At 46.6% G+C, this 27573-nt stretch overlaps 1 protein-coding gene across 1 annotated transcript in view; it reads right to left on the bottom strand.

The window, feature by feature from the left end:
* AGPS (alkylglycerone phosphate synthase) overlaps nt 1-27573 on the bottom strand; it is a 1795747-nt gene that overhangs the window by 406162 nt on the left and 1362012 nt on the right. Inside the window, exon 17 of the mRNA XM_069616114.1 lies at nt 3232-3321. Coding sequence (XP_069472215.1) covers nt 3232-3321 — 90 coding nt within the window. The remainder of the gene's footprint in view (nt 1-3231; nt 3322-27573) is intronic.

Here is a 27573-nt window from a genome sequence, read left to right on the forward strand (position 1 = left end):
GTTCAACTACCACAGCATTCATTGAGGACCACGTTTTGACTATGATTTTGATTATGGTTGACCATTAAAAACCACAGACGGAAATTGCCCCAGGGACAGACTATTGAACTACAAAGAAAATGCAAGGTTTTCCCTCACCTGGAAGAGTTTCTATCGCCTTGAAAAGGCATGGGTTGAGAAACATTTAGATGGTCTAGCATGTTTGTTTCTCTTGTACATTTGAATGCTCTTGTTGAAGTAATGCATGATCACTGTGTTCTCTACCAGGACCTGGACAAACTGCCTCGGACCTCGCGGAGAAAGGCCAGAAGACCCAACCGAATGCCAGTTATAGAAGGATGATGGGCTCTGCAGTTTGTAGGTGGTCCAGAGGCAGCTCACTAAGGTCATCTGGATGAGTACCCCACCCATTTAGGGAGCAGTCAGTTGCCCCGGTGACATGAGGTCAATGTTAACTCCCCTCTTGGAAGGTGGTTTTCTCTAGGGCCCATTAAATGAGGCACCAACACCTTGTTGAAGACCTCTAGAAGGGCTATCATATTGTCACTGAATAGAAACCATTCCAGGTGTTCATGATCAATAACAAAATATGTTAATTAGTGGTTTCTGCCTAATCCGCCTTGGATAAAGGCCATGGATGTCCACGGTTTGTCTATAGAATTGACCATCGTTTTCCACAGAAAAGCACAAATGGTAAATGTCTCTGGGATAGACCATGGATAACCATGGCCTAATGGTGTCTGTGGTAAAATGGACATACATGGTTGTCCCTATTCATGAATACGCATGGATAGACATGAACAATTACATGGTTGGGAATATTTATAAATTCCTTGGTCATTTATTTTTCTGTGGATTGGCAAAAATCTATGCTTGAAGAACAAAACCATTCATTGCCACCAACAACCACAATTATGTTAAATTGACTTGTACCACGCACCGTTACCATTGCCAATATTCACCCCAGAAGAGCACTTTTCACGGAAGTAGTTTGTGGCAGAAACAGTCATCGTCACTAAAATATTTCCGCATTAGTAATATCAGAGCATCCCTTTCAGACAATCACTGGGAAAGTAGATGCCAAGCATAAGCAAAGACAATAGACCTTTTATGAAAGATCAGGTGTTCAAGTGGGTAACAGCCGACTACCTACTAGTGTAGTATCAAACATTCAGAGGACCCCACCTCTACGGATTCTAGTCCAAAATGGTCCACCATCACTTCTTACATCAAGTAAACTCATTAAATGTATAAGAGACTGGCTTCTGGAAGCAGGCACCAACTTGAGCTCTATTGTTGCCGGGACTGATGATTCGGAGAACAGCAACAGATTGTGGGTCAGTCTCTGGAGCTGTGCCATGCAGCATGGTGCGGGTCAGAAAGTGTGATACTGGAACACGTTCTCAAGCTCATAAAAATGCAATTTAGGAACGTCTGCTGCCCCAAAAGGGTGCAGCAGGCCTGGGCTCAGTCGATGGAGACAGAGATGCGGGACCGTGATACAAATATACCAGATTTTCTGCTGGAATTTCTCCTGCTCCTCTGGGGTGGAGTAAGCAATGCAGGGAACTATACTTCAGCCAAAACAAGGGTAGGTGCTGTACCCTCTTCTGGCTCAAACTTCTGGGCAAATAAGGGTTATCTGACTCTTCAAACAACAAGAGGAAATGTGTATTGATGAGAAAGAGCTCCTTTAGTTGCCCTCTTTCTTGTCTTATTTTCATACTTTTCTTCTCCTTCGAACCGACTTCATGTTGTCTCTGGGCCCTCACCAGTGGATAAGTTGAGGTGACCTCACAGACCTTGCAAGCCTTGCGGAGGGTCATTAATACAAGTTACTCTCTCGCACACTGCGTTTTGATGCATAGATTGGCAGGAATGGATTTGACACAGACTTGCCGAATCCTTAGTGTTTAAAGTCCATGGCTATAAGGGAAAACCTGGGGCAGCAACATTTTCCAGTGGTGGCGTTTCTGAAACAGCGCCTGATTAGAAAGAAAAAAGAAAATGGGTAAAGGGGTGCAAATGGCTATATATGTAGCCCCTAAAGTCACATCAGTGTCCTGGGCGGTGGCTGTGAAAAAGATGTTTGCTTCACTCTTCTTGGGCAAGAGATTACAGAAATTAAGAATCTGTGGGGAGAACATATCAGAAAAGCTGTTGAATAACCACCCCAAAAACAATATAATTAGATGCGCGTAGACGACAAGAAGGGTTTCATTGTTCCAAGTGGGAGCAGTCACAGGGTATTGAAAGCGGCATGTGCCTTAGGGGGTTTCGGTGGGGCCAAACTAGCACACAGGCTCCCATTTTCAAACCCTATGCAATAAATGCTTCCTTGCGAGTATCAAGAGTATGGCTATCCTGGATCTCTGAAAGGAGACCGAGATACCGGTAATAGACCAGAAATTATATTTTTTTAAAAAAGAAAATGGGACACAAGAACACTGTGCATTCCTTGTGCCTTTCCCTGTAGGTTCCTGTGTGTCCGCTCAGGAGAAAGTATCCTCAGGATGTGAAGAGCACTATGGCAGTGCAGCTGGCTCATAGGACAAATGCTTTCAAGGACTTCTATGAACCGCAAAGCCAAATATCTGCAGATAAAAGGCATAAGAGACCTAGTAGTTGTCCAAATAGATCAATAAGTGATGTGGAAGGCAAATATGTTTTCTATTCTATTGGTTTGTTACTTTCATTAATAGAATTCCAAATTCTCCACTGTATAAAAAAACAATCATAAAGCACAATATTGTACAAATGGAAATTTATCTAAAGGGAGCATTCTTGAAAAACTAAACATAGGACTGTGAAGTTTTTGAATGCTTTCATGTGTAATTAAACAAGGCATTAGCAGAATGATGCTTAAAATGAATATGCATTTACATTAATTGCGCAAGAAGAATTTTGCTGTAAATGTCAGTTGAAAATTTTATTCATTCAATCAATCGCTTGACTTTTAAAAGAGATTAAATATTCAAATCAAAACAATAATTAAGTGCCACTGTAATACCACTACTGGAGGGATAACATTTCGATGTCCCTGTGGCAGTCAACTGGTACAAAAGAAAGGTCAAACTCTGCATTAGTCTACTTTGAAGTTCTCGGTATATGCAAATGCACAGCAAGTTAGGTTAACTACAGTGTATTGACAGCAGTGAACATTGGGATGTGTGCATCCCTGTGGCTATGATGAAAGCAATTAAATAACATGCAACAACAAAAGAGACATACCTGCATGTAGAAAGAGGAGGGAATTGCACACCCCTTTCTTTGCATTCTCTAACTATCCTTTCTTTTACATTTCTGCAAAGGTCCAGAACTCTGAAAAAAGGGAATGCTGCATGATATACTAGTAATCACATTTTACATAAGAGATAGATCAGTAAAATCCCAAATATATATTGCAACCAAGTTGGAATGGAACCAGGAGGAACTTCAGAGTAAAATGACATGCAACATAGCAGTACAGACTTGTCATACTCATATGAAAGATCGGCATATGTGATGTATCCTTTTCTGCAATACGAGGCTCTATGTTTCTGCAAATATTTATTTTATATCCCCGATATGGTTAAAGCAAATTGTACTCTCTACAGTGTGCGCTACACACACTACACACTGCCCATGTGCAAGCTTTTAGCCGAATCTAATATATCAGGTTATCAATTCATAAACTGTGAATCCCATCCGCAAGATGGCAGAAATCCAGTTATGACCTAACATGCTGAACTTCAGCTTACGTCTGCTTGCACGCGATAGAGGATAGCATTACAAATGCAGAGGGTTCAACACTGAAATTGGAAAAGGAAGCGGCCATCTGTTGAAACCTAAAATGGCCACTAATGTCCTATAATTGAAACAAAACAATATGATCACCTGTTCACCTGTATGTAAGATAATTATACATCATAACTAAGGAATGCATGTAATGCTGGTTTTGATAAAGCGCATCTTTCATTGTTGGGCATCTTGGCGCTGTCAGATAGGCAGAAATGCATCTCAGTTTAGGATCAAAACACTCAGAACTGATTGAAGGAGGATGTTTTAAGCGGTTTCCTAAAGCGAGTAGGTTTGTCTCTTTGCGCAGATAGCAGCAAGGAGTTCCAAATCTTTGCTGCTTTGGGTGAGAAAGATCGGCCACACTTCCTTTCACTGAAATAGGGAGGAATGTCTAATAGGTTTATCTGACTGGATCTGAGGAGACGATTTGACACATGAAATTTGACTTTCTTCGCGAAAAGAGGTTGAATTAGGCCAGCGCAGGCTTTTGAATACCATGCACAAACTCTAGAACACACTGTTTTCTCACTCGGAGGCAGCACAAGGATCTTAGGCCAGGAGTACAGTGATCATCTCTTCTTAATTTTAGGAGAGTTCTGGCTGCCACATTTTGAAAACTCTGCATACACTGGAGTAGTAAATCCGGCAGATCTGTATATACTATCATTAAAATCAAGCAGAGAAATTATATAAGAGTTCAACACTGATTTTTTGGGGAGGTGGGGTAAGGATCTAGAGAATCGGCTTCATTTGTTTCATGAGAAAAAAACATGGTTTGAACACTGCACTAATTTGGTGTTTTAAGAAGAGTGTGTTATAAATAATGACCCCCAGATGTCTGACCACTTGTTTGTTTAGTTTTGAATATTAATTTTGTATTACTGTGCTGTCTCTTAGCAATGACCTAAAATTAAAACACTTGATTGAAATGTGTGCTTCCGTTTGCAAAGAGATTGTCCATGTACAAATGAATACATCTAGATTGCCATTCCAGACACATCTAGCACGTTGAACTTCAGGGTACTGTGATCACGTTTATCTCCAGCTCTTCAGGCTGAAAAACACTGCACTTCCAAATCCTTTTTGTTTTTTTACATTTCTTTAATTGCATGCCTTCACCCACACCCGAAATACACTGAGACCTACATGGTTGGTGAGCATTGATTTTTACTGAGGTGACCGATGTTCACATCTGCCCCCTCCTCCACAGTAACTGACCCACAAATAAAATGCTCTTGGATCAAGAATCAAGAAGAGGCCTTTGGTGTTAGCAAGTTGGCGAGCAGTACTGAAGGTGCTGTTAAGTAGTGAATTTGCAAGACTCCCATCCAGCGATTACAAGCTATTAGGGGGACGGGGTGGTTAAACTTTAAGGCGTGGAGTCACACCTCCAGGACAGAAAGGGCGCTCAAGGGCAGGGGTAAAGACATACACAAAATCAAGAGATTGGTACAGTTTACTCTACAGGAGCCAGCAAAAAGGGCATATCTTGTTAAATGCCTGAATGTTTCCATTTCTCTGAAACAATTCTAAAAGTTACTCACCATAGTGACTAGAGTACTCGTAGTCCTTAGTCCCGTTTCCTCCATCCTTGTGGGTGACCCAAGATATGGGGATGGTACCGGAAACCTTTGGCAGTAAATTTAAATTTAGTATCATGGTCCCCTTTTGACATATTGGAAGCTGGTAAACCTGGCTATACGCAATCATATTAGCTTATTGGCCTACTAAAAGGGGAAGGAGGGTGGGATGCATGGGGGAAAGGGGACGAAGGACCACGAGTACTCTAGTCACTATGGTGAGTAACTTATTACTCATATGTCCCGTTACCCTTGCCACCATCCTTGTGGGTGATTCCACCGAAAAAAGGGAACTGGGCAGAGCTATCCAAACTGCAGTAAAATTACCTGTAGGCAAAGCGGTTCCTCACAGCCGCTTGCCCAAACTCTGCGACTTTCCTGGAACTTGTGTCTAGAGAGTAATGTTTACAGAACGCGGACCACATGGCCGCCCTACTCATTACCTCCCAGGAGGCATGCCTCTGAAAAGCCACTCCGGTTGCCTTGGCTCTCAAAGCGTGAGCATGGATACCTGGAGGCACTTTCCTTCCCATGGGCACGAATCCCTCTGAAATGGCCAGGACCATCCAGAGGGGGCAATGGAGGCCTTGGAAGCCTCGGTCCCGGGGGCAGAGCCCCCAAATGTGACGAACAGCGCCTATAATTTTCTGGAAGGCTTTGTCGGAGAGAGAGATAATTTGATCTCCCTCTGCAGATCCAAAGAATGGAGCGTCCTTTCCGCATCAGACTGCGGATTAGGGAAGAATACTGGCGAGCATATTTCCTGATTTAGATTAAATGAGGAAACCACTATGGGCAGGAATTTAGGATGAGTGCTGAGAAGTACCTTATCGTTGTGGAAGATTGTGAATGGTTCACACAACGACAACACTTGCAGCTCACTGATCCTACGCAACAAGGTGATAGGCAGCAGCAGGACCGACTTGAGCGCAAGCCACTTAATGTTGACTGAAGCCATTGGCTCAAAAGGCCTTCTCTGCAAGGACGCTAGCACCACATTTAGGTCCCATATGGGATGGGGCCTGTGCACAGGTGGAAACGAGTTGTGCCTTCAATACTGGGCTAGCCCCTGAGAAAGTTTCATCCTTAGAGTTCTTGTAGGCCCAGATAGCTGCTAGATAAGTGCGGCAAGTATCCACTTCGGCCCTGGAACGGGCCAGATGCACAGAGAAAGACAACACATCAAGGGTGCACGTGAGGGGGTCCATGCCCTCCTCCTGCGCCCAATGGCAGAATCTCGTCCACTTACTTTTGTATTGGGAGTGAGTGGAAGGTTTTCTGGCCTCCTGGATAATATCCCAATTGCTCACAGAGAAGGATGTTGGACGAAGCTTTAGCTTATCAGGAGCCCAGCCAAGAGGGACATCCTGCCTGGATCTGGGTGGTCCACGGCCCATGCCATTGGGTGAAGAAGCCCCTGTTGAGGACTGGAAGAGGGACCAGGCCTCGCGATTTCAGCTGGAGGAGGTCTGAGAATCACACCGTCGACGGCCAGTGAGGGGCGATTGGAATTCAAGTGCATTGCACTTGGGTCTGAAACATGCAGAGGGTCCTCTTGAGCAGAAGAGGGGAAGAAAGGCATAGCATTTTCGGCCATCCCAGCAGACTTGGAATGCGCCCCCCAAGGAACCCTGTCCCTACCAATGATGCAAAGAGGGGCATTTGGAGTTCTGCAGAGAGGCAAACAGGTCTACGTCAGGTGTAAGGAACTCATGGTGGCAACAGCAAAGACAGACAACTGATCACAGTTCAAGGGTGTTTATTAAACTTATAACTTATAACTGTATAATGGGTGAGAAATAAACCTGCCTAATCTAAACCTAAATCTAAGATGGCAAGCTACAACCATCAAATAATAAGGCAGTCCTAGTGGCGTCTTGTTAAATAAACTATTGCCAATCCTTACAACTAAATTAGAAAGTAGCGTGGGATAATGTTCACAAGAAAGGAAAGAAGTGTTCACCAAATGATGAATCAGAATGGGAGGGCTGGGGTCTCCCTTCCCCACGTTTTTAGCATGGGACAAGGCAGGACTTCTGAGCACATCACACTCCTGGCCTCGACAGCACATGTTTACAGTTGGTTTCCAAATATCAGGGCCTTCTGTGGCCAAGTCTCTTTTACCCAAAGTCTCTTGCCTCAGAGGACCTGAAGTGCCAAAAACAAACTAAAAGTTCCTTTAATAAATCTTCCACATTGGGCGATTGCGATTTGCCTTAGAATTCCCCTCTGCCGAGCTCCGATCCTTCTCGGAGTGTCGGCCTCCCTCCGTCGGGTTCACTACAGCCTTTCAATCAAGTTCAACAATCATTTGCTGTGGACAGCCCTCAGCCGGGTTCACTCTCGTCAACACAATGTTCTCGGGTGCGTTATGCTTCACCCCGATTTGCAGGCTCCCTCAGCCAGGTTTACGTTTGCCAGGTACACAGTTCACTTTGTTTTATCACAATATGGGATTCACTTGTTAGTTTTCCCCTTGGCATCCCTCCGTCGGAGTTCACATAGCCATTCGAACACAATGTTCACAATCTCATCAGAAAGCGGGGGCAATTCCTTCCCCTAGCTTTCTCTTCGCAATGGGTCTGAGACTTTCGATTGTACAAGAGATTTGATGTGACCCTTGTATGACCACTCTGACACCTTGTATGACCACTCTGACACCTCACGTCAGCCTCTCCTCAGGCCTCCTGGTACTTGTAGTTGCACAACAAAGGGGGCAGCCAGGGTCCTTCGGATGAGCACTCCTACGGCACCTGACCACTCTGCCGCTGGCCCTTCACTGGGCTTTCTTAAAGTTCAATTACACACACGTTCTTTGAAGTCATATTGCTGCTGCTTGCAACCTTCGGCTCAGCACAATCCGGTTTGCTATGAGCTTTCTCCAACTCACTGGCTGTGCTTAAGCCAGTTGGCTTGTCTTCTGGAGTCAAGGACGGTACCATGGTAGCAAGCGTGCCTCCCGCCTGGTTTATTAATGCGGGAGGCCCCAGTGCACCATTGACATCTGCTGTCACACTCCACCTGTACGCCAGCTGTAAATCCCGGTCTTATTTCCTTTTGCGGAGGCTTCACAGGACTGGGATGAAAAGGACAAGGACACCACCACCCCCTGTCTTCCTTCCGGGCCTCGCTGCCTTTCGTCTCTCTTTAAACTGCTGGTCTGGAATAGCTGCTTCCTCGTGCGATTGGCCTTGCTCGAAGTGTGATTTCGTGCTCCGCTTTTTATCCCTGTGGGGAAGGGAAAGGGCACTCAGGTGTGCGTAGTTATTGTCAATTACCTGACTCTGCCTAACCCTTGTGTTGGGACATGTCAGGTAAATGGCTCTGGTGTTAGTCTGTTATCTTTCATGGTGTAGGAAAGTATTTATGTCGGAAAAGGGGGTGGGAGGTAGCACTTCTAAGTATCCTACGAGGTAGGATGGGGAAAAGGGGTTAGAAGGAAGGGGGTACCACATCTCGTCTATCGGTGTCCCACTTCCACTCCCCGGAGACCCCCATCCAGGTGATCCTCCCCCACTTGTCCACCCCCAGGAACTGGATCCAATAGGGATGGCCGTGTCCTGGCTACCTGGATGAAACATCTCCGGGGACTAACGGGTGAGAAACCTTCAGGGTTCTCACACCGGGAACCCTCATCACGGAAAGAGGCAACAAAAAGCATTTGTGCAATTCCCATTCGTAAGTGTAGTAGCCCTTACAGCTAAATCTGTTAGCCCCCGCATTGCTGTCCCATGGGAGATGAATTGCACTGATCCAAATCCCTTCTGACAGGCCCATTCCCAGATTGAAACCGCCTCAATGCAGAGTGGCAGTGACCTAGTGCCCCAGACCCAAACCCTCTGCTTGTTTAAACATTGTGGCTGAATTGTCGGTCCTGACCAAGACCGCCATGCCCCTGATTAATGGCAGGAAAAGCTTTGAGTGCCAGACCCACCACTTTGAGCTCCAGGAAATGTATGTGTGCTGAGGTCTCCTCCCTTGACCATGAATCGTGAATTAAGTAATTGCCTAGTGTTGCCCCCAACCCTGAAGAGACTAGTCTGTCGTCACCACAAAAGGGCTCCGGCTTCCAGAACAGGGCTCCCATAGCCCAATTAATGTTGAGGAGCCACCAACACAGGTCCGGGTGAAGAGAATACGGGAATGCCAGCCTGTCGGACTGGGACACGGTCTCCTGGTCCCAAGAGGATGCTAACTGAAGTTGAATGCGCCTCATTTTGAGTCTGGCATGCTGCACTGTTAGGACACATGAGGAAATGAGACCCAGCAAGGGCTGAAACCACCACGCTGAAGTTGCAGGATTGGAAGGAAGTGGCGAACCGCCCTCTGGAGAGAATTCAACCTCTCAGCTATGGGAAAGACCCTATGAGTCACAGAGTCCCATCTGACACCCAGAAGCACAAGGTCCTGCGAGGGGTGCAATTGCGACTTCCTTCAGTTGAGGGAAAACCCCAGCTGGTGGAATAAATCCACCAACTTCTGGCAGGAATAGATAGCCCCATTGGGAGAGCTGGCCCTTACCAGTCACTTGTCCAAGTAAGGGTATAGGTGGTGGGCCTCCAACTGAATAAGGCCCGCCATGTCATTCATATGTTTTGTGAAAATGCAAGGTGCCTCATTGAGAGCAAACAGTAGCACCTTGTATTGAAAATGGTGAGACATACCGCAGGAAACTCCAGTGCGGTTTTAAAATGGGGACATGTAGGTATGCATCTTTTAGGTGTAAGGAACTCATCTAGTCTCCTGCGCACAGAGACTCAGTAATGTGAGCATGAGTTATTATCTTGAAGCGTTCGAGAAGGAGTCAAAATATTGAGAAAATAAAGATCCAGGACTACCCTCAGGCCTGCCTGGTTGTTATTGGGCACTGCTAAAAATCCTGGGGAAATAAACAGAGCCCCGGTCTAGAGGAGGCACGGGTTCCACCGCCTGCATGTTCCACAGGTGTATCTGCAGCAACGGAGGGCAAGCAGGAGGAAGAGGAAAACTGAACTCAGTCGACAACACTGACAGAATCAAAGGATTAGAGAAAAAAAGCCTCCATTTGCTCAGGAACAGAGCCAGCCGGCCCCCTACAGGGGAACTGTGGTCCCCGACTTCAACTTCATTATTTGTTTTTAAATGTCAGGGGCAAGAGTGGAGTAGGGGGAGCGAAAAAACTCCTGTGTGGTCCACTGCTGCTTTCTTCTGTGCTCCCTCGGAGACCTGTACAGTTGCCGAGCCCTCCGGTCACAAAACCCATTGAACCTGCCGAGCTGGCATGGTTTGGAGTCCGACCTGCTGTGACCTTGGGGTAAGGGCTTTGTGAGAATTGCCAGAGACTTTCTGGTCTGTGTGGATGTTTTCTTTATTGTTAAATCGTTGTGGACAAGTGAACCAAGATCTAGGATTCAGTCCTGTACATCAACCGAACATTTGGTAGCATGCATCCATCCATGTGGTCCTTCTCATTTCTACGCCCAGGCAGAGACCTCTGCTGGCCGAATCAGTGTGGGAGACTGTGGACTCCAGAAGGTCCTCGGCAACTGTGCATGCCTCCACCAAATTCGCTGTAAAGGCGGCTTGACTATCCAGAGGCAAGTTTGGGAGAAATCCCACATTTCCCTCCACAGCTTTTGTTTCCCGCGGCGAGGATTGTGTCAGCGTTAACCTGCCGGATGTGAAGACCGGCATTGAGGTAGGTCACCTTTCTGAAGGACTCAAGAGCCTGGTCGTCTTTGGAGAAGCAGTTGGAAGCAGTTCCAGTCGCCAACGAAGTTGAAGATTTTGAGTACATGGAAGTAGCCACCATGACGGAGGAATGAGACAGTGGGTGAGATGTGCTGAGATGCACGTCCAGCATCCCAAAACATACTAGAGCACTGAAAAATGAACGTGCACAGCTGGAGGGGGCGGGGTTGTTTAACATGCAAAATAGTAACACATGCAGCGTTTTGTTGCAGTTCTGGGAACGTAGGTAGGCATAGGTGCAGGGCATGCGTGATATTAAAGCACAATAGTTGATATGTAATATCGTTAGAACTGGCTCCCCGCTACGAAAAATACTGAAACAATGCCATGTTTAGAGTGAGGCCTAGTGTGCCGCAGGCCATGGTGAAAGTAGCAGTACAGCACGACAGTGAGCTCTGAATCACATTCCCATCCCAACCCCCAGCAGGGAAACCAAACAGAGGCCTTCAGGCCTGTGTAAGGAACGCATGGTATCAAACAGTGAAGACCGAGACAAGTGATCACCGTTCTAGGGTGTTTTTTGAACTTCAATGGGTTGGTGGAACGCCTATCTAAGACTAAATCTAAGGATAGGAGCGAGCTACGACCATCAAATAATAACGCAGTCATGATGTCGGCTCTTATAGTGGTTCTTCCGAAAGAAGGGAAAGATCCCTCGCTTTGTCAGTCCCACAGGCCCAGTTCCCTTCTCAACATAGACGTTTAAATACTAGCTAAACTCCTGGCGAATAAGATGTCGAAATTTCTCCCCTCTCTAGTCCATGGAGACCAAGTTGGTTTTATCCCCGGTTGCCAAGGCTCTGATAATGTAAGGAAAACTCTGGGCCTCATGTATGAGGTGTCTAAGCGGGAATCAGAGGCTTACCTCCTCTCGTTGGATTCTGAAAAGGCCTTCGACCGAGTCGAATGGCCTTATATGGGGAGGGTGCTCCGTAGGATGGGCCTGGGAGACAAATTCTGTGGGTGGGTCTCGGCCTTGTACAATGGTCCCTCAGCACGGGTATTGGTAAACTGCTGTACCTCGGCGGGTTTTACGCTCTCTAGGAGGTACCCATCAGGGGTTCCCCCTTTCCTCCCCTTTTGTATGCTCTGGCAATGGAGCCCTTTGCCATTGCGGTCAGAGCTGACAGTGGTGTTTCCGGGGTACAGTGTGGGGACTGCAAATTCAAATTATCCTTGTTCGTGGACGATATTTTGGCATACCTGACCAAGCTCCACGAATCCCTCCAGCATTTGATAGGCTTAATTCATCGTTTTGGGCATTTTTCGGGCTAAAGGTTAATGTATCCAAGTCATGCATAATGCTGATGGGTAGGTTGGACCATGAGATCAGGGGTAGAACAGAGGTATTGGGGATGAGGGTAGAGCGGGAATCCTCTAGGTATCTAGGCACCAATATTCCCAGAGACTTAGGTAAAGTGTACGAGTTAAACTTTCTCCCCCTCCAGCTTAAGATTTTTAGTGATCTGACAAAATGGGCTCCCCTCACTCTCTCCTGGTTCGGGCGAATGGTCACGGTTAAAATGAATATACTCCCCCGGCTTCTTTATCTCTTTTCGTCCCTTCCTTGCATTGTTCCGGACTCTTTTTTTCAAATTACTGAAATCTCGTCTTCTTCGCTTTATTTGGAATGCCAAGAGGGCTAGAGTGAAATATTCCACCCTGACCCTTCCAATGTCTTATGGGGGTTTTGGCCTCCCTGATTTTAAACTGTATTATAAGTCAGCCCAGCTGCGTGTGATGCTAGAACATCTGAGAGATGATCTCGGGACGTACTGGACTTATGTGGAGGATGTTCAGGTCCACCCATACAAAGTCAGGGATTTACTTTGGGCCCCCACGCACCCAATTCTGACTGTTCTGTGGTTGTCCTGGAAGCCTAATAGAGATAATAAACTCCTTTCTTCCTGGCCCCCGCCCCCCATCTTCTCTTTGGGGTCCTCCGCTCAATTTAGGATCCAGAGGGTTTCGAGAGACGCAGTTGTGGTCGGATCAGGGGGTGGAAAGAGCTGCACAACTTTCACCAGGGTGGTTTTATCGAGTTTGGCAAGTTGTCGGAGGTGTTGAGGGATAAACCGGTTTCCATTTTTGAATACCTGCGGCTTAAGGGAATCCTCACCCAGGCCGGCTGGCTGGCTGACCTGTCCCGTCTCCTGACTCCCTTTGAAAAAATCTTTGTGGAAGCTAAATCCAGGAAGGGATCCCTTTCCAAGATTTACCACGTGCTGGTTACAGTTAATCTAGAAGGTAGACAGTCGTGAAAGCGCACCTGGGAGGAGAGGTTGGGCATTATCCTCGACGATCACGCATGGAAGTCAGTCTTCGAGGCAATTTTTTTCGAGGGGGGGGGGTTGTACACAGCAGCGATGGAGCATAACCAAAATTCTTCATTCTTGGCACTGTCCTCCCGTCACCTTATCTAAAATGTTTGCTAATGTGTCTCCAAAGTGCCCCAGGGTATGCTCTCCGTGGTACCTGGTTCCACATGTGGTGGGAGTGTCCGGTCATCCAGGTCTTCTGGCGGAACTGCTTAGTTGGATTAAGGGCATTCTGGGAACAAGCCCCTCCCTTCACCCATTGGAGATTCTTCTGGGCCCACCCATGCCTGATAATGAGTCTGTATCTTTTTCAAGGGTGACGGGGGCTATGTTAAGAGTGGGGAGAATGGCCTTGGCCCACAAATGGAAAGGCTCCCATGCCCCCACTAAGGCGGAGTGGCTCAACAAGTTATTGGCTATTTTTACGTATGAGAAACTGTCAGCCATAACCAATGATACTATGCCTTCTTTCCTGCAGGAATGGGACTATTTTTCTGTTAAGTGTGGACTGTGACGCCCTGAAGCTGTGAATAGACCGGGCGTGGGGGGACACTCTAAGTTCGGAAAGGGTGGCCGGTAGCCGGGCATGTTACTAGGTCTTGTATGGCCACCTGGGACCCTACGGACATTGATGTCATGCTGAAAAGTCTCAATATGTATTGTGTCCTAACTTTAAGCCTTGTGTACTTATTGTTCGTTGAAAACCGGTTAGCCTGTGGGTGGAGGGGGGGGATGGGTCTGAGGGGTGAGGGTGGGAAGGGGGGGGAGGGAACGGGTTTGAATTGCTTTTGATGCATGTAATTCTTGGTTAACGTCAGATGTTGGCTGGCGGAATTGTTGTTTGTTGAAACGTTTAATAAAAACAAAGTGGAAAAAAAAAAATAACGCAGTCCTAGTGGACCATCACAATAAAAGGGCCTATACCAATAAACCTATTGCTAATCCTTACGTCTTGATACAAATGGTGTGGGACAATGTATGCAAAAAGAAAAAACTGTTCAAGAAATAATATGTCAGGATAGTTGAGCTGTTGGCTTCCCTTCCCCACGTTTTGAGCACGGGGCAAGGCGGCGAGATTTGCGCACACACTGCCTCCTCTGCCACGAGGATACATCTCAAAGGATAGGTATCAGCGCCTTCGGCCAAAGCCTCTTTCCCAATAACAGTCTCTAATTGCACAGGGCCTGTTTGTAACGCTCACCTGATTCTCGCAGAGGCGCCGGTCTTGACTGGGCGACTACCGTATCTTCAAAGGTGATGTGTAGCACCCGGTTGGCTCTTTGGGCTGGACCTCTGTGCACTGTATGCCTGACGTGTAGAGTAAGATGTCTGCAGATAGAAAATATGGGGTTAATGAACTGGGGTTATTGGGGTGTCCCTATCTCTTTCCTCTTCTCCTCTCCTGTAGACCCCCAAAGGTTAACGCTCTCACCTTAGGTAAGTGAATGCCGAGCTCTCCATCTGCCTCGGGGCAGGGTGCTGTAACCAGTTTCTTCACTGGATAGGTAGCGCAGGCCTCTTGACTTCAGAGGACTGCTGTCCGTCGTTTACTGCACAAACGGTAAGTTTCGAGTCATTCAAATGTCTTTAAAGTCTTTAGTAATGATGTCTCTTGTTTTGCAGGGTTCCGGCGATGGCGGATGACAGGCTGAAGTGAGTTGAAGATGGAGCCCGTGTGATGAATAGAAGCGCCTGGAAGCACGTAAGTAAGCGCTTGTTGCCTGCTTCACGATGCGCTCTAACTGTCTTTTTATTTTGCAGGTACGAGTTCGGAGCGGCTGCAGGGTGCCGGAATACCCACTGGATTAGATGTGGAAAGGAGTAATGGCACGTGAGTATTAAAGTTCCCCAATGTTTTTAAACGCACCTTGTTTTGTCTTTCAGATGCCGGAATGCTAACCTGTTCTTTCTTGTCTTTATAGGTGTTGCTGAAGACTGGATTCAGGATGGTAAGCCTTTTTCCTTAGGCCCAGGACCGGATGCAGAAGACAAGATGAGCGTTCTGCTGCAGAGGTTGCAGAATAACGCAAAGCAAGATTCATCCACCGGGTGTGGTTTAAATAGCCTCCTGTAGTGCTTAGATGTCTCCTTCCACAGCCACGCCTAAGTAAGAAAAGAGTTCCTGGTAAGAAAAGAGTTCCTGCCTTCCAGAAGAGTTCCAGTGTTCTGAATCTAGGGAGTGGCTCCAGCCCCACCCAACAGGAAAAGTAGTTCCAAACAGAAGAGGATCAGAGGCTCAACTGGCAGGCAAGTAAGCAGCATGGTCTGCTGAAGGTAAGTCCACCCAAGCATTATGAGCCCAGCGCTTCCAGCGCTGGGACTGGGCATATTTATGAGCCTGGTGCCACTGGCGCCAGGACTGGGTCCAAAAGGTCCCAATTGGGACTGGTTGGCACTCGGAACCTGGGTTATGGATCTGCTTTCTAGGGAGTTGGGAAAACCCTGACCTTTTGGAAGCAGAGATCATGACACTGTTGTAACACACACGCACCAAAGTTCCATTTTTATCAGGATTTTCACATTCTCGCTTCCAGTGTTCATCATGGGTCTCCCTCCTTCAGGCTCGTACCCTCTTAACACAATGTTCGTTCACTATTGGGCTCGGACCATGGATCGATCTCGTTTGGGCTGGACACATTTAGCACAATGTTCAAAATTGGTCTCCCTCGTTCGACTCGTGCCATGGATCTCCCTTGTTCGGGCTCGGACCTCTTTAGCACCATGTTCTCAATTGGTCTCCCTCGATCAGGCTCGGACCACGGATCTTCCTCGTTCTGGCTTTGACCCCTTTATCAAAAATAGAAGACTATCGAATGTGCGATGGGTTTTGCTTTACCCGTCGCAGAACCACTTTGATTCACTTCCCTTCTCATTCTTACCAATCTTCTAATTTTGTTTCTCACACTTGGCTGGATACCTTACTGAGACCTTCGATTGGGCACCCTTGCGGTGCCAGACCACTTTGTCACTGATATTGTATCTTTCTCCATTGCTATTCAAACATCCTTGCGCCCACATGTCTGGGATCAAGACAAGCACGCCTTTATTCTAAAGGGCCAATTTGACAATGAAAGTATCCACTGAGCGCATGTTAATGACCTGGTGCATTCGGCCTGTGGGGAGGGTAACGTATCAAGCAACTCGCCACTCTGGCAGCGGGGAACAAAGTGACAGAGTAGAAGACCACATGTTAGAGGGCAGGGGTAGACTAAGATGTGGCCAATTGGTGAAGAAACCATAGGGGACTGGTAATATCTATTTAGGTGGGAGCCAATGAGGGTGGGGGATGAATTCTGTATACTGTGTGCGTCACGAGTGATAATTTGCTTCATAACAACCTGCATTCTTTGAACTAATTAAGTGATCTCTGTCAGTTGGGTTCTACAGCACCCTTGGTCACCGTTTTCCTTTTTTGTATACAAAATAAATACATTTTCCTTGCAAAGAGGTGCCCCAAGCATTTTTCCGTAAAGAAGTGTTCTTCCTGTGCCTTGAGGTCTGCCTTACAAATCTGGTGACCCCGACATGATCCCAGACCCTCCGCAGAAACGTAGGATTCCTGGGCAAACATCTGGAGGGGGCCACACCCACCTGCAAAAACCAGTCCCCTGTGCACAAATTGGAGATGTTTACAGGAACTGTGCTGCCTGAATTCCTGTCTGCTCTTTGGGGCGGGGCACCGCTCCCGGATTGTGCAGGCCACTGATGGGACCGAGGAACTCGGGAGAGCACATAGATGTAAGTGCACCTTTTGGAGGTAAAAACAACACAGGTGTGTAAAGTGTGGGGGTTGGAGGGTGTGGAGAAGAGTGTTGGTGTGTGACTGGTTTGATTGTGGAGCGGAAAGACCACATATTATTTTGATATGTAAAGAGGAAAAAAGGAATAACAGGATCCTTCCCGATTGGGAGAAGGGAACAGCGCTGTAGGAAAAGAGGCATAAGGGTAGAGACTACATGCATTGAGTTGATCTCTGCGCCCGATATAAAGAGGTGTGAGAACGAAAAGTAGTACTTTGGTGGTTTTATTGTGGTGGTGTGGACCGAGGAGGGGTACGATTTTGTAGTGTATAAATAGTAAAATAGCATGAGGTGAGGGTGTAGATGTGTGCGAGGGTGTATGGGATATAGTGGTATAAGATAACAGTGAGGTGTGTGTGGAGTTTGACAAACAGGAAGGGTGGGGAATCGGAAACTGGAATGGGGTGGGGTAACGGGATGACAATGCACTGCTGGATCAGAGCCAGAGTAAGCAAGGTATTATATAACATCCAAACGGGGGTGGCAAAAATGGAGGTGGCGGAGCCAATGGGTTATATTTGCACAGCTCTCCCGTTGTATAGGGAGAACATTATGAAAAACCATAAGGAGTAGGTGGCCGAAACAAAGGGGGTATGTTTAAGCCATGGCCAGAACAGGGAACAAACAACAAAGATGCTCTGGGTCATATGTACATGTGCCTAGCAGCAAAATATAAAGCGAAGAAGTTGAAGAACAGAAAGGAGGTGTTGGAATTAAGGAAGATTGTAGAGGATTTAGAAGATACCCCCCCTGGCCATGCTAAGACAGCAGGTGGACCACTTCTGTCATTTGCTCCGACCCACACCACACCCACTGCCCTGACTTTTCAGGAACCTCCCGCCACATAGGTTACAACACAAGCAGCCCAGCCTCCCCATTAGGGTTCTATCATGCCCACACAGCGTCAGGGTACATTAATCCCACTTATTTTCTGCAGCCTGCTACCGCTGCTCCTCCTCCATCATCATCATCATCATCATGGGCCAGTATCAGAATTTGGACTACGGGTGGGTGCGGTCAGACGATGACAGGAGCAGGAGTAGGGGGACGATGAGTGGGACACAGTGGATGAGCTGGGAGGCGAAAAAGTCTCTCCCCATGATAGCGTTGTGGTTGGAGAGCTTGTGGGCGCCTAGGGAAAGCTGTAGGCAACATGAAAAAACATTTTTTTCCACAATATTGGGGATCAAGCTGATAACATTTGGGCTAAAGCAAAGTATCCTGGGGTGCGACTAGGGGATAACAGCCACAATGGCGCCCATTTTAATATCAGGGCCCGAGTGTTGGCAGAGTGCGGCGCGCCTACCCTGATACACTAGATCTGCAGTCAATAATGCAATGTACTATACGGGATGACAAGGATCCAGCCCAGTATATTATACAGGAAAGGGGAGTGTTCTCCTGGCTATCTTGCTTAATTGGTTCCAAGAAAGGTTCTAACACAGTGGTTATTGCGATGCAATTTGCGCTTTATTTGTGCTAGTGATGGGTTAATTCTTCATACAGTTGATATGCATCTAGTACATTTGGGGCAATATTGTCCCCTGGTTGTCAGCCGACACGTGTTTCGACCCATGGGTCTTTATCAAGGCTATTGGATGCGGTCTGCAGCCCTCTTTGGGGTCCTGGTACGTGATGTTTGACTGTCTGGACCAGGAGCTCAACGGAACCGCTCAAGCAGCACTCAGGGCCCAACAGGAGCCACTGTCCCCACAAGACAGTCAAGCATCACAATATTGCCCCACTTATTCAGATTAGGTCCTTAGAGTGCCTAGGCCCATCAGTCACTGCTGACCCAGAAGAGGAACCATTGGTGGCCATGGAGCTAGGAAACAAACCATTCATTTGTATGGTAGACACAGGTGTGACAAAACCATGTATTAGAGAGGGGCATTTCCCTTTGTTAGGTGAGGTAATGGCATGCAGGGGTTCTCAGGGGAAATAAAATTGTGTCCATTCACAGAAGAACTGCCTGTCAAGCTAGGTGACAGGGTGGTATGAGCCCCATTGGTGTTTTCAACAGCATCCCCTGTCAACTTGTTGGGTAGAGACACGTTGAGCAAATTAAACATGGTCATCTCTTTAACTGGGAGAAGGGTGGTATGCTCCATCCCAGGAATATGCTATATAGGGAAATGCTGATCATGCACACATTTGGGAATGAAGCAGCAGCTGCAGGAATATCAGTGCACCCAGATCTGTTCATGTAAGGGGCTACAGTATTGCTGAATGGGGCAGACCAGTCTTGGAGAGTGGCATACGAGTGTTTGCTTAAACCCGCCCAGCCCCAGGAATATGCTGCAGAAACCATCACTATGCTTGCTGTCAAAAGAAAAATTAATGGCCAGATTAGGGACAGATGCCGAGGGAAGAGAATGACACAGTTCTGTGCATTGACCCAACCCAGCCCTTAAGAGTAGTTACAGACAGGGACTTGCTTGAAGACATGGACAATGATGGGAAAATAATATTGGCAGTCTGTGTCCCATGCAAAATAAATGTGCAATACCGACACACTCCAAGTCCCATGCTACATGAAGGAAGGGTCCCACCATTTGCCCACAACGATCTCGCGCAGGTGCCTGACAATTTTGACCAAGTAACCCCCACGATGTGGGGCTCTTGCTAAGTGTTGACCTGCTACACATCACATTCAAACCAGGCATGGTATTGCCCAGAGTTAAATAGCACCCATTGTCCAAAGAAGCAGAGGGGGGAATATATGACACCCAAGCAGCATCTTTCCATCAAATTTTCCCTGTAACATAGCTATATACCCTGTCAAGAAATCAAAGGGATCAAGTTGGAGGATGATTCAGGATTTGCATCCTTTAAACAATATAGTACAGGATGAGTTTCCCATTGTGCCCAACACCGCAACAATATTACATAACATACCCACCATAGCAACCCATTTCACCGTAATTAGTTTGAAAAAAAAGCTTTTTTCTCTGTCCCATTGCACCGCGACTCTCAATACCTCACTGCGTTTATGTATGGCGGGAGGGGATTGCAGCACACAAGGATCCCACAGCGGTACTGTTGATTCCCCTAGTAGGTTTAACAGGGTGCTGCATGCAGATTTTGGAAACATACATGTGCTCAGTGCATTCATTCAATATGTTGATTTTCTGGTGTGTAGGAACAACGAACAGCAATGCAGGAAGGACGCCATCATGTTGGTGAAATTACTTGTTGGCAAAGGGTACAAAGTAGACAGAGCAAAGTTGCAGTATTAACAACAGGAAGTACTATATCTAGGGCAACTTATTTCCATTAATGGCAAGAAGGTAACTCCAGAGTGTGCAGCAACAAGTAGAACGTGGGTTTTCGACTACACGACATACACACAACCATTACTTCAAGCACTTAAGGAAGCCTAAAAGACAGAGCACCATCACATAGCTGAAGAAATGCTCACAAGTTTCCAAGAGCTCAAGGATGACATTGCTACTGCCCAGGTTTTAGCAACACCCGACTTTATACAAGAGTGGGCAAATAATGACAGCTGTCCGACACAAAAAAGCACTGTGGGCCACAAACCCTTAGCATACTATAGTGGCATACTGGACTCAGTAATGCAGGGACAGTTATCTTGTGAACAGGCTCTGGCTGCAACAGACTTCACCATCGAGAAGTGTGGCACTATCACAATGGGGTGTTCAGCGACATATGTGGAACACACAGTATTTGTCATCCTAGAAAAGTCCAAATCCACATTGATGACACATGCATTTCAATAGAAGTGTGTGGGGAGTCAAATGCGAGACGGACACAAAGGTAGAGTTCTCACACAAGATGCAATTTTGTTAAATAAAATGAGATGAGACAAACACCTATATTTCCCCAGCCTAACAAACTAAGGCTAAAGAAAAATTGACCTACTGTCCAACCCTCACACTAATGTATACAACAACATGATTCAAGGTTTGTTTAGCGGTCTTAAGTTCCACAAAGTAACATATCAATTAAAACTCAAAGGCTATAGAAAGTACTCCTTGTGACCAGGGTTGGGCACCCTTCCCTAGAACAATTCAGGAATAACTGGGGCAAAGTTCAGACTCACAAAGGTTCTGTGCAATAACAAAGTTCCATTCAATGTAGCACAAAAGATATTTTCCATGAAATACATCCTTCCACTTGGACAAGTGAATTTCTCTCTTCCAAAGGCTTGCTCATAAATCAAAGCAAGTGTTATTTTTCCACAGTCTCTTGCTTGGCAAAACAAATGTCTTTTCCTCAAAACACAAGTTCATAACCCAAGACAAACGTTCATTTATCAAGCAATTGTTAGCACATCATCCTTCTAGTTCAAAAGAAACATTTTAGTCAGGATAGCTTAATAATCATACTTCTTTTTCAAAGGAAACACTTTCTGAAATGCAACAGCGCATCAAGACAAGGTGATGAAGTTAACACTTCTTTTCCAGCACACCTCTTTACCACAACCACAGTACTTTAAAACATCTTCTTTCCTGGTACACTCGCATGCCAGGATAAAACTCCTACTTAGGCCTTGCAAATTCTTAAAAATCCCACTGGAACTGAAGAGGCGAGTTCCTTAGTTTACATACTCTTCTTAAGAGAAATGCACTTGCTCCAATGTGACTGGTGACAAAATATTTACCAGTGCTTTCTGTAAAATGGTGCATGTCACCATAAGCACACTTCATATTTGGTACAATGCTGTGAAGCATGCACACTGAAAGTTGCATTTGCCGTTTACTGCAAACTAAGTGTGTTTGCAATACATAAATACATTTCGAACATTCCCCATACTCGCCAGCAAGGTCAGGTATCATGCAAATGGTACTCACCCTTCATAAAAATGACTGGTCAAAGCTAGATTTTGCGAGCCCCGCTACTACTACAATTTTACTCTGTGGTAATGATTGTTCCAGAACTCTCTACACCAGGATCCTAAGTGAGGAGGTTTAAAAAACAACTACTTCTCTTTATAGTCTCTTGACTCTTGATAAAGTGGATTGCAGATCTTCCTAGATTGATATTCCATAAAAGGGAAGTTGCTCCCCTGCTGTCTCTATTATTCTTTTACTGCATGTTGGCCGTAGACCATGCAGGTTACAGTTCTCTCCCCCTTGATCTCATACAAGGAGGGTTTTGCTACTGCAGCCTTTGTTTTATGCTTATGCAACCTCTTGGCTGCTGGTAATGCGGTTTAGAATTATCTCCCAATTGGTATCCCTTATCAGTAGAGTTGTGCCCTGTCCGGCCTGGTATCACTCATCTGTGGCTTTGGCAATGCGGGTTACAAGGATCTCCCAACTTGTATCCCTTATTAGAAGAGATGCACCCAGTTTGTCTCATTTCATATGCTCGGTATGCAAAATCTTCAAATTCACTTAGTGGTCTTTTTCGGAGCACCCTTGGGTCACCTGCTTCAGGCCAACTCACTGGTATGCCTTGGCGTCTCCTTCTGACTTGCAGGTGCTGTTTCAGAGCTCTTCGGGTCCCTCTATGCTTCTGCAGGCTGATGTCAAACTGCTGCAGAGTGTGCAGTCCTTTAGGGAGCTCTGACAGCTCTGTGTGATCTCTGGTACAACTTCTGTACCGGATTTGTTCATGGTGTGTCGGGATCTTGTCTCCCACATGTCGTAGCTTTCTCCAGAGCTGCCTCCAGCTGCGCATTCACTGCATGGCCACGCTTCCTCTGCTTCCACAGCGTCTCCCGCAGGTAGTCCTGCTGCCTTCACTTCTACACCATCAGTTTCTCCTTCCTCTCCCTTCCCAGAAACTCATTTATACATTTAAAGCTCCCACTGAGGTGCTTTCTGCTACAACAACTACACTGCTCATACTTCATCAACTGTAAGTCCATCTTCCTTGTCCCAGTACCACAAACATTATGGGACTTGAAGTCCATAATGTTTTTTTTTAATGATTAGTTAACTTAAAATCATTTGTTAACTGAGAGTTGTCAAGTTTAGGGGAGGTCATTTAAAGAGTTGGTGGTTTACCATTGGGTTTTGGGACTCTATATAAGGCAGCATCATAACAATTAGAAATTGTGATATTAACTTCCTAACTACAATTTTGATGCTGGTCAACAGAGTTTCCATATTCTGTACTCTGGGTATTTCTCACAGAGGGAACCGTACATTGACAGCATGTCATTAGATATTTAGGTTTTAGGGGAATCTCATCCTCAGAAAAGGATGAATACTGCATCTGTCATAGCAGAGTCGCCACTTCTCCTTGACAGCAGTCTCCTCCTATGTGATCCTCCCTCAAGTTGCCACCCCAAGCGTTAGCATCAGGTAGTGGCTGCCCTCTCCTAGCCACATGGGAGGAGACTTTAGGCTTGAGTTTAGTGATGACTCCGCAGGATTCATCACAGGTGGTTCAGGGGTGATCCAGACAGGGCAAGGAATCAAACAAAGAAAGTTGCAAGCAGTGAACAAAGCCCCACTATCCAAGTTTTTGACACCAGCTGCGTTCTTAAATGTTAGTCCGTGTTAACAGGAGGGACAGCATACCGTGATACATTTAGTGAAGGTGAATAAACTCCTCAAAGATTCAGACACGCTGAGGCAGTCGACAACGCTTACAGTATGACTTCTGTGAAGAATCTTATAGATTCCTCAGTGAAACCGTGCCTAAAGTCTCCTCCCAGGTGTCCAGGGAAAGGCAGACACTTAATGATCCTGGCCTTGGGGGTGGTGTACTGCAAGAGTGAACCCTGGGTCCTGGGGCCCTTTAAGACAAGGTAGCAATATTTACAGATGGATGGGGATGCAGAAATTACTCATACATCAATAATCAAACCGACTCAGGAAGTTGGAAAAACACTGTACTGTATTATGAACAATTATCTAAAACAGGGAGTTACAACGGGCATCAACAGACGTTCGCTCGATTTCTCTCAAAACATCACATGAAAAAACAGCATTCTTATACTAAAAATGTGTCACTACTGATGCCATCCTACGAGGCAAACTAAGAAAACCTACTAGGGAATGTGATAAGCTTAAAGGGAACATCTAGGTATACATTCCATGCTGACTGGAGTAGTGATGGAGTCTCTGAGATTAGGTGGACAACTAAACCCATCCCAAGTGGAAGTCATCTTTCGTGTCAATCTAATAAATGACACATAGCACTTTAATCTTGATTAATTTGTTCATATTTGTTTTGCACTACATTAGATACCCTTGAGAATCACAGTCTAACTCTAAGTGAACTTTGGATCACGTTGTGCGAGTTCTGTCCTTCTCACTTTACATTGTGGGATCTATTGAATAGCTTATTTGCACATTGAATTTCAAGATATACATGTTTTTCTTGGCTGTAATGATATTTTGTACTTTTGAACCATACCTTATGTTCTGATGAATTATATGATAAATATTTGGATATTTTGTGTATGGTGTTTATTATATTAATAAAATGTTGAATATATTTACTTTCTTTTCCTTCCTGACTTGGTCCGCTTTTCATTTACCGGTTAAGTTCAATATTTGCATTGTTCCGTGAGACATAATCCCCCTAGTGTTTTGATACTAATACACAACACCCTATTGGTTACACAAACTATACAGCTCCTTAATACGTAGCCCCCCACAAATAGTTGGCATGCTTGTACCCTTCTGGAATATTCCACTTGCTAGCAGCACGCAAGCTGGTTACCCCATGTGATGGCAGGGTTGGCCTGGTCATGCGTCCCCACCCAGTTAGCCCTCATCCATCATCACTCCTGCGGTCTGCCATTCGACAAAGGCTTTGAACTCGGCCTTGTAGGGGCTTACTGTGCTTGAGAATAAAAGGGAGTGTGGCATGGTCTTATCTTCTGGTTTCGGTGTAGCTCGACCCACAGTCTATTTCCATCTGACCATGTAACTGAAGACCACGGTTTTGAGATCTTTGTTGCATAAAATAGTATTAAATGATGAACTCTTGACACTTCAGTGTTTTTCCATTACACCTCAACAGGAGTTTGTTTCTTTCTCACGTTCATGTAGCTTCTTGACAGATAACCAGGCAACTCTTGATGCTGAGCCAGCCAGCCTTTCATGAATTCTCCTTCGTCATCAGCTATTTTCAACTGCGCCACACTTCAAGCCCTTTCCATTCAAGGGGTTCAGGTTCGCTAAAGTGCATGGTGGAACATCCAGATTCTATACATTCCTATGAATATACATTGGTGCATCGCCACAATCTATTTACTAGATAGCCAGCCTCAGGATTACTTTGTCTACTTGAGTTAGATCATCTGTACAATTGTAAAATGACTTTGCATTCTCTTCAGTGTTTCTTCGCACAAGCAATCTTCATTTCGATCCCGAAATGTTGCTTTACTTCGATACTTCATCCTAAAATCTTATAGACTATCTAGATTCCTTCTTCATTTGCATCTTTTCTCAGTGCGTCAATTCTACTTCGTATGACGTCACCAGTCTTCTTTCCCTTTCATTTTCACACTTCTTCCGGAACTTTTTCCAGAAGACCATCATTTCTTCGTTAATGCATATAGGGTTTTCTCAATGGATACCCTGTCTCAAGGATTCTTTGCAGTATAGGCATCCTCACTGGTACTGCACATCACAATTTCTGGTTCCCAACATATAGGCAACATGGGGCAGAGCTTCTCTCTTTTTTTTTTTCAGCTGAGCGTGGGAGAGCGGTCGCCGTTAGCCCGGAGGAATCTTCAGGCTAAGGAAGCCCTGCCTGGCCCCTGCGGGCCTCCGTGAGTGTCTTTTCCTCATTAGAGGATTGTTTCTCGCGCTCTGAGCGCGTTGTTGGTGTGCCTGTTCCTGCTCCCCCCTCCCACTTCCTGGTCCTCCTCTCCCTTCCCACCTCCCTGCCCGCCCACCCCCCCCTCTGATTGGCTGTGTGCCTGGGTCCCTTCTGGCCTACTCGACGGCCGCTCCCCCCGCTCGCTTCTTTTTTCAGCTGAGCGTGGGAGAGCGGTCGCCGTTAGCCCGGAGGAATCTTCAGGCTAAGGAAGCCCTGCCTGGTCCTGCGGGCCTCCGTGAGTGTCTTTTCCTCATTAGAGGATTAATTGTTTCTCGCGCTCTGAGCTCGTTGTTGGTGTGCCTGTTCCTGCTCCCCCCTCCCACTTCCTGGTCCTCCTCTCCCTTCCTGCCTCCCTGCCCGCCCACACCCCCCCTCCCCTTCCTGCCTATATCCACCCCCCTCCTGGGCAGCCCTCTGCGGCTAAGGGCCCCAGGCCAAGGGCGACTCCTAAAGTCGTGGCTCCCTGTGTGTCTGCAGGTGTCCGCAGGAGACGCCAGGCGCCTGTACTTCTATCTCCACCTTCCCCCAGCCCACCCCATCCTTTCTGGTCACTTCGTTCGCATTGTGTCTTCACCCACCGTGTCCCACATTTGTGGTAAACTAGGGACTTTTTTCCCCCCCTCGCAGGATTGTCAAACTTAGGTGGCCTCTGTACTTAATACGCACTCACTGTTCTGCAATGTGGTAAACTTGGCCTTGCCGCTCACTTCCTGCCTGCATACTCTCTTTTTGTCCGTCTTCCCCCCCCACTCCCTCCTACTCCATGGTGCTCTCTATCTCGCCTATCTTCTCTAACTGCTTCTCTATTGACTATCTTGCTCTCCTCACTAAATCTGGTAGGAAAAAGTTTAAAAAGGACATCCTGGTCTCCAACCCAGGCCTCCCTATCGCTGACACCTACACTAGTGCCTGCTCCAAGGAAACTCTTACTGACATCCTCTTTTTCGTGCCTTCGCCTGACCTATGGACCCTTCATATGGTCTCTGTGCTCTCTCCTTTCTCCTCTTCTCCCATTAATGGTGGCACCCGTTGGGATGTCCTCTTGGCCTCCTTCCACTCCTCTAAGGCCATCATTAATGTCTACGCTAATGGGACCGTCTTGGTCCAAGGTCCTCAGGCCAACCTTCACCTCTTTGATAGACGCTTCCCACGCCTCATCAACTTCCTTTCCTCTCCTGCTGTCCCCCCTCCTCTGTCCTCGGCTACCTTGCCTCTACCCTCCCTCCCTGCCCCCTCTCGTGCTCCTTCTTCACCTCCCTCTTCTACACCTCCGCAGGGCGTACCTCTGATCTGTACCCCTCCCCAGAAGTCCTTCAAGGATGGCAACCTTCTCCACATTGCCACTCTTAACTCTCGCTCTGCCATCAAGCATTCTTCTGATATCTGTCACCTTCTTGAGGAACTGGACCTTGATGTCCTCGGTCTCACTGAGACATGGTTCACAGCCAGCTCTGTCACCAGCTTTGATACACTCCTACCTGACGGTTACAAGATCCTATCTGTGCCCAAACCCAACCGTGTAGGGGGGGGGGTGTAGCCCTTATCTTCCCTGAGCGGATTCCTGCCACTGTCACTCCTACGCAGACCTACTCCTCTTTCGAATGCCTTGTC

The sequence above is a fragment of the Ambystoma mexicanum genome, chromosome 9 (genome assembly GCF_040938575.1).
Source record: "Ambystoma mexicanum isolate Mex_15411 chromosome 9, UKY_AmexF1_1, whole genome shotgun sequence".
In the NCBI taxonomy this organism is placed as follows: domain Eukaryota; kingdom Metazoa; phylum Chordata; class Amphibia; order Caudata; family Ambystomatidae; genus Ambystoma; species Ambystoma mexicanum.